The sequence below is a fragment of the Sciurus carolinensis genome, chromosome 4 (genome assembly GCF_902686445.1).
Source record: "Sciurus carolinensis chromosome 4, mSciCar1.2, whole genome shotgun sequence".
In the NCBI taxonomy this organism is placed as follows: Eukaryota; Metazoa; Chordata; class Mammalia; order Rodentia; family Sciuridae; genus Sciurus; species Sciurus carolinensis.
This window is the reverse complement of record NC_062216.1, coordinates 91,207,912-91,222,010: the sequence shown is the minus strand read 5'-3', so window position 1 is coordinate 91,222,010 and position 14,099 is coordinate 91,207,912. Positions and strand designations below refer to the sequence as shown.

The 14,099-nt window shown below is 36.0% G+C and overlaps 1 protein-coding gene across 2 annotated transcripts in view; it reads right to left on the bottom strand.

The window, feature by feature from the left end:
- The window catches only part of Irag2 (inositol 1,4,5-triphosphate receptor associated 2), a 130,594-nt gene that overhangs the window by 15,627 nt on the left and 100,868 nt on the right, over positions 1–14,099 (bottom strand). For both annotated transcript variants that reach the window (XM_047549024.1, XM_047549025.1), the window contains one exon: positions 13,038–13,172. In XM_047549024.1, coding sequence (XP_047404980.1) covers positions 13,038–13,172 — 135 coding nt within the window. The remainder of the gene's footprint in view (positions 1–13,037; positions 13,173–14,099) is intronic.

Below are 14,099 nucleotides of genomic sequence, written 5' to 3'. Positions count from 1 at the left end.
AAGGTGGGGGGTGGGAGTTTGGGGACTGAACCCAAGACCAGGAAACATGTGGTCTGTAGGTGATGCAATGGACTAAGAATTGGCTCCTATACCACAAAAGTGGAATCCAGGGGAGATCCCTAAGGAGCAGTCTTACAGTGTGGACCAGCAATTGTGGGGCCCTGGAGGAGCACTGATTTAAAACCTCCAGAATAACTGGCATTCAGCAAATTCAGTCTGCTAATCCTAGGCCTGCCTCCAGGATTTCCACCTATGGGATTAACACCCTCACTCCAGCAAGCAACCTGGAGGGTGGGGCATCACGCTCCAGACCAACCCACCTAACATTGCTAAGAAGCTGAGAATCTTTGAACTCCAATGGAAAGAATTCTTTAATTTTTCATTGAGATCTTTTTCTCTCTTTTCTCTGCTTGTGAACTTAATGGTTCATGGACATTTATCATATTCATATTTGTATTTTTTTCATTTCCAGCATTATTGAAGTCTGTTATTTTTCATGGATCAGTTTTTTGAGGACTATGATGTTTGACTAGCATATGTCAGTTTTGTTTTGTACTTTTTATTTTTATTTTAATTTTTAAATATTCCTTTATATTTTTTCTCTCACCTGTTTCCCTTGATTCTATTTCTCTTTTCTTCTACTGAAAGTCAATCTCTATTGTTCTCTTTCATGTTACCTTTAATTTTTTTTACTTCTATCTTCTCTCCTCCTCCTTCATAATCACTATATCCCACGTTACTTCTGTTCTCTCCCTGTCCATCATTTAAAATTATAAACTCTTTTGCAAACTTACTGTTTTTATTGTAGGCAATAAGTGATCATATCATTGATATGATCACTTATTTATTATGATAGAATTGTAGATGTCAAATCAGAAACTATTTGGCTTAATGGTGTATGTTGTTTGCATTGATTGTTACTATTATTTGTCTCCCCCTAAACAGTGAGGTACAGGAAACCTTGAGGGACACAAGACATATGCAGGGCAGAAAATCTACTGCCTCAGATCCATGTTGTTAGATGGGTAGACACACAAACAATATGAAAAAGGAAGGAAACAAATAACCCCAAATAAATCAAGATACTCCAATAAGAGAGTCCACTGACACCACAGTGGAATAAATGTCAGAGAATTTGTTTAGAATGTACATAGTTAAACTGATATGGGAGATAAAGGACAATGTAAGGAGTGAAATCAAAGAGAAAATACAGGAAGTGAAATATCACTTCAATAAAGAGATAGATTCTGGAAAGGAACCAGAGAGAAACCTCAAAATGAAGAAGTTAATAAACCAAATTAAAAATTCAATGGAAAGCATCACCAACAGAACTAGATCACTTGGAAGAGAGTTTTAGGCAATGAAGACAAAATATATAATCTTGAAAATAAAGCTGACTATGGACAAAAGATGTTATGAGATCATGAACAGAACTTCCAAGAAATATGGGATAACCTGAAAAAGACCAAATTAAAGATTTAATTAGATAGATGAAGGCTCAGAGATACAAACCAAAGGAATACACAATTTTTTCAATGAATAATATCAGAAAATTTCCCAATCCTAAAGAATGAAATGGAAAATTGGATAAAGGAGGCTTCCAGGACCCCAAATGTACAAAATTACAACAGACCCACAACAAGGCACATTATAATGAGAATGACATGGAATAAGTAAGGACAGAATTTTAAAAGCTGCCAGAGAAAAATGACTGGTAATAGAGGAAAACCAATCTGAACCTCAGCTGATTTCTCAATCCAGAACCTCAAAACTAGGTCTTGGAATAATAATATAAATATATTTATATAAAGCTCTGAAAGAAAATGAATGTCAGCCAAGTATACCCAAAAAAATTAATCTTCAGAATTGATGATGAAATAAAACCTTCCATGATAAACAAAAGTTTAAAGAATTCACGACTAGAAAACCTATACTACAAGCCATATTCAATAAAATATTTCATGAATAAGAAATGAAAAATAAATGTAAAATCAGCAAAGGGAGGAACTATCTAGATGAATAGACAAAGGAGAAACTAAGTCAGATTAAAAACCAGAATAAAATGACAGGGAATAAAAATCATTTCTCAATAATAACATTGAATGTAAATGACCTAAATTCATCAATCAAAAGACATAGACTAGCTGGGCACAGTGGTGCACGCCTGTAATCCCAGCAACTTGGAAGGCTGAGACAGGAGGATTGCAAGTTCAAAGCTAGCCATTGGCAATGGTGAGGTGCTAAGCAACTCAGTGAGACCCTGTCTCAAAATAAAATACAAAAAATAGGGCTGGGGATGTAGCTCAGTGGTAAAGTGCCCCTGAGTTCAATTCCTGGTATGAAAAAGAAAAAAAAAAAAAAAAAAAGACATAGACTGGCAGACTGGATTAAAAAATAAGTCCCAACTATAAGCTGTATCCAAGAGACTCACCTCATAGGTAAAGACATCCACAGATTGAAGGTTAAAAGGAACAAATAACCCCAAATAAATAATTATAATTCACATGGATCTTGTAAACAAGCAGGGGCCTCTATCCTCATATCATATAAAGTGGACTTGAAACCAAAGTTAATCAGAAGGAAAAAGAAGGATATTTCCCACTGCTTAAGGGAATTATAAAAGGACAAGACATAACAATCATAAATATTTATCCCCCAAACAATGGAGCATCTACATATATCAAACAAACACTTCTCAATTTCAGAAATCAGTAGATCACAACACCATAATACTGGGTGACTTTAACACACCTCTCTCACTACAGGAGAGATACTCCAAACAAAAACTAGATAAAAATAATATAGAACTAAAAAATACAATTAATAACTTAGACTTAACAGAAATATATAGAACAATTCATCCATCAGGGACCAAAAATACTTTTTCCTCAGCAACATGAATACTTCTCTAAAATAGACCATATCTTAGGCCATAAAGCAACTCTTAGCAAATACAAAGAAAAATAGAGATAATACCTTGCTTTCCATTAGATCATAATGGAATGAAATTAGAAATCAATGATAAAATAAAAATAGAAGGTACTCTAACACCTGGAAACTAAATAATATGCTATGAATGACTAGTGGATAGCAGAAGAAATCAGGAGTGAAATAAAGTACTTAGAGGTAAATGAGAATAGTGATACAACATTTCAAAATCTCTGGGACACAATGCAGCCAGAGTTAAGAGGAAAGTTAATTGAATTGAGCTCATACATCAAAAAAAGTAGAAAATCAACAAGTAAATAACCCAACATTACATCTCAAAGCCCTAGAAAAAGAAGAACAAAACAACACCAAAAGCAGAGACCAGGAAATAATTAAAAAATCAGAGCTGAAATCAATGAAACTGAAACAAACAAACAAAAAAATCCAAAAAAATCAACAAAGCAATAAGTTGGCTGTTGAAAAACAAAATCAATAAAATTGATATACTTTTAGCCATGCTAATGAAGAGAGAAAAAACTGAAATTACTAAAATTCATGCTATAACAGGAAATATCACAACAGACACTAATAAAATACAGATAAGAAACTATTTTGAAAATTTATACTCTAATAAAATAGAAAATCTTGAAGACATTGACAAATTTCTAGAGACATATGACCAACTTAAATTGAATCAGGAGGACACAGAAAATTTAAACATCAATTTTAAGCAAAGAAATTGAAGATACCATCAAAAGCCTACCAAGAAAGAAAAGCCCAAGACAAGATGAATTTTCAACTGAGTTCTACTGGACTTTCAAAGAACAACTAACACCAAACTACCTCATATTATGCCACGAAACAGAAGAAGATGGAACCCTTCCAAACTCATTCTATGAAGCTAGTTTCACCCTAATATCAAAATCAGACAGTGACATCAAGGAAAGAAAACTTCAGTTCAATATCCCTGATGTACATAGATGCAAAATTCTTAATAAAATCCAGCAAATAACATAAAAATATATTAAAATAAGTGCACAATGATTGAGTGGGGTTCATCACCGGAATGGAAGGTTGGTTCAACATGCAGAAAACAATAAATGTAATTCATCACATCAATAGACTTAAAAACAAGAATCATATGATTATCTCAACAGATGTGGAAAAAGCATTTGACAAAATATAGCACGCCTTCATGTTGAAGACATTAGAGAAAGTGGGGATAGTAGGACCAGTCCTCAACATTATAAAAGCTATATATGCTAAACCCAAGTCCAACATCATTGTAAATGTAGAAAAATTGAAAGCATTCCCTCAAAAACTGGAACAAGACAGGGATGTCCTCTTTCACCACTTGTATTCAACATAGTCCTTAAAATTCTAGCCAGAGTAATTAGACAAAAGAAAGAAAGGGATGGAAATAGGAAAAGAATTCAAACTATTCCTACTTGCCAATGTCATGATTCTATATTTAGAAAACTCAAAATCTCCCCTAGAAAATTTCTAGGACTCATAAATGAATTCAGCAAAGTAGCACGATGTAAAATTAACTTCCATAAATCAATTGCATTCCTAAAGATCAGTGATGAATCAACTGAAACAGAAATTAGGAAAATTATCCAATTCACAATAGCCTCAAAGAAAAAAATAATAAAATATTTGGTTATCGATCTAGCAAAAGAGGTAAAAGACCTCTACAATGAAAACTACAGAAACTAAAGAAAGAAATTGAAGAAGATCTTAGAAGATGGGAAGACCTCCCATGTTCTTGGATGGGCAGAATTAATATTGTCAAAATGGCCATTCTACCAAAAGTGTTATACAGATTTAATGCAATTCCAATTAAAATCCCAATGACATTCTTCAAGGAACTAGAAAAAGAAATCATGAAAATCATTTGGAAAAATAAGTAACCCAGAATAGCTAAGGCAATCCTTAGCAAGAAAGTGAAGCAGGTGATATCACAATACCAGACCTTAAATTATACTACAGAGCTATAGTAACAAAAATAGCATAGTATTGGCACCAAAATAGACATGTAGACCAATGGTACAAACTAGAAGAAACAGAGACAAGACCAAATAAATACAGTTATCTCATACTAGACAAAGGTGCCATAAACATACATTGGAGAAAAGATAGTTTCTTCAACAAATGGTGCTGGAAAAACTGCAAATCCATATGTAACAAAATGAAATTAAATCCCTGTCTCTCATGCTGCACAAAACTCAATCAAAGTGGATCAAGGACCTAGGAATTAGACAAGAGACTCTGCACCTACTAGAAGAAAAATTAGGCCCAAATCTCCTTCATGTCGACTTAAGAACTGAATTCCTCAGCAAGACTCCTAAAGTACAAGAAGTAAAATCTGGAATCAATAAATGGGATGAATCAAACTAAAAAGCTTCTTCAGAGCAAAGGAAACAATCAAGAATGTGAAGAGAGAGCCCACAGAATGGGAGAAAATCTTTATCACATGCACCTCAGAGAGCATTAATGTCTAGGATATACAAAGAACTTAAAAACTTAACGCCAAGATAAACAAAAAACCAAATAACCCAATCAATAAACTGACAAAGTAACTGAATAGGCACTTCACAGAAGAAATACAGTCAAAAAATACATGAAAAAATGTTCAACATCTCTAGCAATTAGAGAAATGAAAACTAAAACTACACTGTGATTTCATCTCACTTCAGTCATAATGGCAATTATTAAGAAAACAATAACAACGAACATTGGTGAGGATGTGGACAAAGGTACACTGATGCACTGCTGGTGGGACTACGTATTGGTGCAGCCACTCTGGAAAGCAGTATGGAGATTCCTCAGAGAACTTGGAATGAAACCACCATTTGACCCAGTTATCCCACTCTTCTATATATACCACAAGGATTAAAAATCAGCATATTATAGTGTTGCAGCCACATCAACATTTACAGCAGCTCAATTCACAATAGCTAAGCTATGGAGCCAAACTAGTTGTCCTTCAACAGATGAATGGATTAAAAAAAGTGGTATATATACACAATGGAATATTACTCAGTCATAAAGAAGGATGAAATTATGGCATTTGACAGTAGACGGATGGAACTGGAGACTACCATGCTAAGTGAAATAAGCCAATCTCATAAACCAAAAGCTGAATGTTCTCTCTGATATGCGGATGCTAACTCACAATAAGCGTGGGGAAGGGGGAATTCACTGAATTAGATCAAGGGGCATGAAGGGAAGAGGGGACAGGAATAGGAAAGACAATAGAAGGAATCAGACATAACCTTCCTATGTTCATATATGAATACATGACCAGTGTAACTCCATATCATGTACAATCACAAGAATGGGAAGTTATACTCCATGTATGTATGATATGTCAAAATACATTCTACTGTCATGTACAACTAAAAAGAACAAATAAAAATTCTAAAAAAAAGGAATTTTCCCATAATCATAACTTGCCAGCTTGAAAATGACCCCTGATGGCCTAAAACAGTGGATAAGAATAAACCCACACAAGGGCCAGTAGGAATAAGAGGGGTCCTTAAACTTCTAGAAGATGAAAAGAAGTAAAATTTCAAGGGTCAGAATGACCTCAAGTTTGATAGCAACACCAGACCTAAATTGAAAACAGAATAATATAAAGAAAACCCTAGTGGACATTTTCTCTTGCCTTCAAGTCCTCCATCCAGTCAGACTACCAATTAAGTGGAAGAATAAAGACATTTTTAGTTATAACATCTCACAATGTTTACCTCCCCCTCCCCCCCAAAAAAAAAACTAGCAAGATGGAGAGAAGGAATCCAGAAAACGGGGTTCAACTCAACAGAGAAATAAAGAAATCCTCACAGACTTCCCAAGACTTTAGTGGCAAGCCTAATGAGCAACCCATCCAGACTGGAGCAGGTCAAAAAAACCAAGGAGGAGTATCTTGGGAAGAAATTGATAGAGCACCCACTGAGTTTAAGTGTGCTGAGAGACCTAGGCTCTTTAGAAGAGTTCTGAGAATGAATTAGAGACAGGTAGAATACCAAACAACAACCATAGCAAAGAAAAAGGAAGAACATGAATTTCTGCAGAGAAGTAAAAGTTTTCTTAAGAGACTACTGGGACCAGAATTTACTAGTCAGGTAGTAATGTGTACACAAATGTCAATCTAACATTCTTCATCCACTAACTTAAGTCTCTGATTTTTTTATCACTTTAATTTCCAAGCAGACACAGAAAGTAGACAATCAACACATACCTGTCCAGCTTCAAGAGCCATCAATATTTTTGCAATGTGAGTTTCACCTCTTTCCCATTAAAAATTTTTTTTCAAAACATATGTGATATAACATCATATACTTTCACTCTTAAGTACATCAGTAAGGATCTAAAAATAATAAAGGAATTCTAAAGGAATTCATGTCCTTAAAGAACCACAATGCTATGATCACATTTTAAACTAACTAAGGCACCTTAATATCACATAATTAATAGTTCAAGGCCAGGCGAGGTGGTACACACCTATAATCCCAGCAGCTGGACAGGCTAAGGCAGGAATATCACAAGTTCAAAGCCAGCCTCAGCAATTTAGAAAGGCCCTAAGCAACTTAGTAAGACCCTGCCTCAAAATAAAAAATCAAAGGCCTGGAGATGTGGCTCAGTGGTTAAACACCCCTGGTTTCAATCTTCTGGGCCAAAATAATAATAATTATTATTATTATTTTAATTATAATAATTATAATAATAATAAATCATTCATATTCCCCAACTGTCTCAAAAAGTTTTTTGAATTGGACACAAAGTACATTCATTGTACTTTTTTCATTTTTTATGCTGATGTACAATTCAAAATATAAAATTTACCATTTTAAAATGAACAATTCAGTGGCATTTAGTACTTTCTCAATGTTGTGTAATTATCACTTCTATCTAGCTCTAAAACATTTTTATTACCCCAAAATAAAGAACCCATACACACGAAGCAGTTATTCTCTATTGTCTCTGCCTACCACCAATCTGTCCTCTGGTTCCACAGATTTTCCCATCCTAGGTCCTTCATGTGAGTGAAACTACACAATATGTGATCTATGCATCTAGCCTCTTCCATTTAGCATGTTTTGCATTGTAGCACATATCAGAACGCATTCCTTGTAATGGTTAAATAATACTATTTAGTATGTAACACAATTTGTCTATTCATCCTTTGATGGGCTTTTCAAATGTTCATGGTGATAGATTTGCATGCGAGTGTTTGCTTAAGTGCCTATTTTTACTTCTTTTGGTTATATACCTAAGAGTAGAATTGATCATATAGAAATTATATGTTTAACTCTTGGAAGACTTGTCACACTTCTTTACAGTGGTTAGACTATTTTGCATTTGTTTCAGCAACATATGAAGTTTGCAATTTCTCCACACACTCATGAACACTATTTTTATTTTTTTTTTCTTACAGTTTTGGCAGTCAAACAAACTGAGGCCTCACACATGTGAGGCAAATACCCGAGTACTGAACTGTATCCCTAGACTTCTCTATTTTTTTCTATTTTTTTCTTTTTTTAAAATATTTTACAGACTGCATTTTGATTCATTGTACACAAATGGGGTACATCATTTCATTTCTATGGTTGTGCACAATGTAGATTCATACCATTCATGTAATCATACATGTACATAGGGTAATGATATCTGTCTCATTCCACCATTTTTTGTACTCCCCTCCCTCTCATTTCCCTCTACATAATCTAAAGTTCTTCCATTCTTCACTCACTCCCCACCTCCTCACTCCCATTATATATCATCATCCACTTATCAGGGAAAACATTTGGCCTTTGGTTTTTTGGGATTGGCTTATTTCACTTAGTGTGATATTCTCCAATTCCATCCATTCATCTGCAAATTCCATATTATTCTTCTTTATGGCTGAATAATATTCCATTGTATATATACACCACAGTTTTGTTTTTTTTTTTTTCAAATTAATAGCCATCCTAATGTGTACAAAATTGTATCTCACTATAGTTTTGATTTTGCATTTCTCTAATGACTAAGAATGTTAAGCATCCTTTCATGTTTGGTCATTCATCTATCTTCTTTGAAGGAATATCTATTTAAGTCTTTTGCTCACTCACTTTTTAATTTGATTATTTAGCTTTCTATTAAGTTGTAAGTGTTCTTTATATATGTGGATATTAGTCCCTTATAAAATACATGATTTGCAAGTATTTTTCTCCCATTCTGAGGTTGTAGTTTCAGTTTTTCAAGTCCTTGGACGCACAAATTTTTAATTTTGTTGAAGTCCAATTAATCTATTTTGGTTGTTGATTTTGCTCACTCATTTAACAAATATTTATTAACTGCCTAAGATGCATTAGGTACATTTTGGGCATGAGGGCTATAGCAATAAACCATAGATATACTCCTATCTTCATGGAGTTTATGTTCTAGTGGAAGGAGGCAGACAAGAAATAAGGTGCCAGTAAAACGTAAGTATGTTAGAATGTGAGTGCGATGAAAAATGAAAGAGGGATGAGACTGGAGAAGAGAGGGGTTGACACGTTACATAGGTGGCAGCCAGGGTAGGCTATTGTGTGAAGGTGGCATTTGAACAAGACTCGAGATGACAGCTGAGATGCAAAGCTACCAAGAGGAAGGGAACAGGTAGAATTAAGGGCCAGAGGTGGTCATGCGGGACATTTCTGATGAAGAGCAATAAAACAGCATTGTTTTGTACAATAATCCAGGAAGACAGTCACAGGAGATAAAGTGCAAGAGGTCAGAAGGCAAGGGAATCCTGTAGACCCTTTTATTTTAACAGTGGTTTTTATTCAGAGTAAAGGAAGGAGCCACTATCAAACTCTGAATCGAAAAGTACAAATCACTTTTAAGTTTTCGTAGGATTACTCTGGCTGATTTGTAAAGGCTAGACTGTTGGGAGGAGGGACTGGGATTTGCTTCAACCAGGATGACCATTTTGGAAGTGACTGTCCTTCTGGAAGAAAGAGAATAGTGGCTTAGATAGAGGTGGCTGTCATGAGAAGGGAATAAGTGGTTGAATTCTACATATATTCTGATGGTAGAGTTTCTATAAAACTGGATTACGGTAAGCAAGAAAGGTGACTAGAATTACCCCCAAGGGGAGTTTTATCTGTGCCCATGTCTGAGGCCAGGAGATGATGGGTGGGGCAGATTTGGACATGTTAAGTGTGAGGTATTTATCAAATATCCGAGTGGAAATGTTGACGCATAACAGTGTATTCTAGTCTAGAACTCAGGAAGTGGATTAGGCAAACACAGGAATCTGGAGTCATCGGTTAGCTTCCTGGGATCATAAGGGGACGTATGCAGTACAGGAGGCAATCCGAAGCGAGAGTGGAGTCCCACAGTTCATCAAGAGGCCTGGGAGAAGGGATAGAACCACACACCAGCCCGGAATAGAGCAGCCCATGATGTAAAGACCAAAACCAGCAAAATGTAGTACCTGAAAGCTAGGTGAGAAGAGGGTCTCCACCAAAACAAGCTTGTAGATAGGTTGAGGAAGCTGAGGGCTAGGAAACTGAATTTGGTAACACGCAGGTCTTTGGAGACCTTGGTAAAACCAGCTTGATGGAGCTGTAAAGTGGCTTTAGACAAGAATGGGAAGAAAGAGACCTGCCACAATGAGTACTATTCCACAGAAGAGATTTGCTCTAAATTGGAACAGAGAAACAGGGGGGTAGTCAAAGTAGAAAGGACCAAAGGTCTTTGTGTTTATATTTAGTTTGTGTTTTCTGTACTTTTTAAAAATTTCTTTACTTATTTATTTTTGTGACACAGGAGTGGAACTCAGAACCTCGGCTCTACTAAGCAAGCACTCGACCACTGAGACAGGCCCAGCCCCTCGCCAGCCTGAGGGGAATGATCTCACAGAAAGGGAAAAACTGAAGTGGAGGTATGACGGATGACGAAACCAGGCCTGGATGTGAAATGAACCATAAAAACACGACCTGAAAACTAGTGCCTGGGAAAGGGAGCATTCCCTCCCCGTTTAGTCAGCCCTTCTTCAGGAAACCTAATTAACAACACAGGCCCCTCCTTTCAGATTGTAAATAACTACCTCTAGGAATCTAACTACCTTCCTTTAAAGCATAACTGCCCCTGTGGAGACTTTGGGTCCAAGGCTGGAGATTTATCAAAGGCCTTGTGAGAGGAGCCAGTTCTTCCTGTAAACATGGTTCCCTAGAGAGCTGGGGCAGGGCCTTCCATGTGGCACCAGGTAGCCTATAAATGTAAGAAACTGGAGCTGGGGGCTCAGAATTTGGAGTCTGTCTCTGCTGGGTCTGCCACTGTAAAATAAAGTTTGAGTTCTCCCACTCTCCGCGTGCCATTTGCCGCTTCTTGACCAGTCTGATTCCTGAAACAGAGGCAATCTGGGAGAACTGAGGCCCTTGTACCTGAGTAATTAGAAGGGATGGGATCCTGTATATAGGATGAAAGACAAATCCTCTTCCGAAACAAGAAGGAAAGCAGGGTATGTGGGCTCAGAGGCTAGTGGTTTGGGGTGTGTGGCAGTTCCTGTCTATTGTGTTTTTTCAGCGAGGTAGGAAGCAAAGTCATCGTCTGACAGCGAAGATGGGGGAGGACGTGAGGGTGGTTAGAGGAGACGGTGAAAAATTGACAGTACTTAGGAGGGAGGGAGAGTGAGGATGAGAAGCCCCAGGACCCACTTTGAGGCTTGCGATGATGAAGTTCAAGGGCTTGGTCAGCACAGGGTTGTGCTGTTTTCCAGCCATGTAGCCCTGAGCAGGTGGAGAAGTGGACTTAAACAGGTTGGGTCTGCTAAATGAGAAAAATGAAACAAGAAAGGGAGAAGTGTTGAAGGTTCATGTAAGGCAGTGAATACTATGTACATTTGACAGTGGAGTTTGAAGTTGGTCAGGAAAGAAGAGGGACTGACCACAGACTGAGGCGCAGGCAAAAGGTGTGAGGGGAAAGAGATAAGGGAACTACATATTCATCTTCATAGTGGGAAAACAACAGATGATACCTAAAACTGAAAACAGATCAATAGCCAGATGTGGTGGTGCACGCCTATAATCCCAGAGAGTTGGGAGACTGAGGCAGGAGGACAACAAGGTCCATGCCAGCCTCAGCAACTCAGTAGGACCCTGTCTCAAAATAAGAAATACAAAGGGCAGGGCTGTAGCTAAGTGGTAGAGCATCCCTGGGTTCAATCCCCAATATCAAAAACAAAACACAAAAAACAAAAAGAAATCCTGAAATGGCAGCATAAACATGTTATTTAGAAATATAAAATAGAACCAAGGAGTTTAAAGTTGTTGCCCTAAAGCATGGAAAATTGGAATAAGGTTTAGAGAGTTACTTCACTTTTTTATTTTTTATTTTATTTTTAAAGAACTATGTTCATGCATAACCTCAATAAAAATAAAACAAGATATTATCCTCTAATGAGGGGTTAAAAGGAATTAGGACATATAAATGGAAAACAAACGATCAAACTAAAACTACCACCAAAATTAAATATTGACTTAGGAAAATAAATGTTAACAAGTCTGCTTAATATCTATTTTAAAGTCTTCTCAGTTTTTCCCACAAAGAAATTTTGAAATAATTCTACCTTTCTATGCACAAATATACAAAAATACATGTAAAAGGACATTAATTGTATCATTGTTTATAAAAACAAAATACCAAGCACATCCAGAAATGATTAAATATAAGGAATTATTTAAATGAGTCATAACTATTTAACCAACAGAGAATATCATAAAATGGTGATAGGTGTGTACACATTTATATCACATGGAAAGTTATCTATGCTACATTTTGAATGAAAAAAGAAAACAGATTATAACATTATATGGAGGTAGATTATAAACAAGTATGAGGGGAGTGTCTAGAAGAATATATCACAGTTTTTATAATGATGGACACTGCCCCTACTATTAGTATTAGAAATTTTCTTCACATTTTTATTTGTATATTCCTTTCTTTTCAACATTAAACATGCTCATCTTACATAGCAAAGTATTCCTAAAAACTTATTCTAAGAAAGTATAATCCATAGTCTCAGGAAAAATAAGTCCTTTAATTGCACTATACCTAAAAGAATAGAAACAAGATACCTGATTAATGGCTCCCAACATCTCGGCCCTACTGGCTACTCGAGTTGCACATTGGCTGAGAAATGTTATACTGTTCTCCAGCTTCTTAATGACTTCCTGGGCCTGGTTGTCATCTTCACACAGAGGTGTTAAAGACTGCACAGAAAGAAAAGTTTAATTAAAAGATATAGAAAATAAGCATTAAACAAGAGATTCTTACACTAAGTCTAATCTCAATTATCTTGGTGGAGCATTAAAAAGAAGCACAAAGAACAATAATGAATGATATCAAAATATTGCTGGCTAACAGGTATGCATGTACAAATGCTCACACAATCTTTTAGATCTGTTCTTGACCCATTCTTTTTATAATTGCCAAATATGCCCCTCCCTCCTGTACATTCATTCGTATCTTTCTTCTATGGTTAATAGAATGGGATATCATTAATTGGTAATATTAAAGAGATTTTTGCTTAGAAGTGAGTTGAAAGTATCGTATGAACAGCATAGGATACAATTTTGAGAAAGGTAGCAGAACAGTGGAGTTGGAACTGGTTCTGACTAGTACACTTGCTCTTCTATTGATAACATGATATTGGGCTGGCTAGGTGAGTATGTCTTTATTGCCTCATGAATATATTTCCCTGAAAAATCTATGACCTTTATCTAAGATGATGCTCTTCCTGATGAAGGACCATCCTTTTCACTAGGGTAAAGACAGAATTTAGAGAAGAGCAGATTTAGAAGCAAAGAATCCACCTCTCATTAGCCTATGATTGTTATCAAACTTCTAAAACATGTCCACATTGAAAACACTATGAATTATAAGAGGTGCCATTATTTTATATATCATTAAGAACAAGTGTTGCCAAAAAAAAACTATGAGGCACCATTCATCATAAATTACATAATTCTGAAAAAGTTAAAATGTCAGTCTTTTTCATTTTCTAATTCTCTATCAGTCAGATGAAATTTGACAACTCCTTTCCTAGGACAGAGTAATATGAAAGGTAATAGATGTCAAATGCTCTTCACACAGTAGGTGCTCAATGAATTGCAGTCACTTTTGAAACATACAGATAT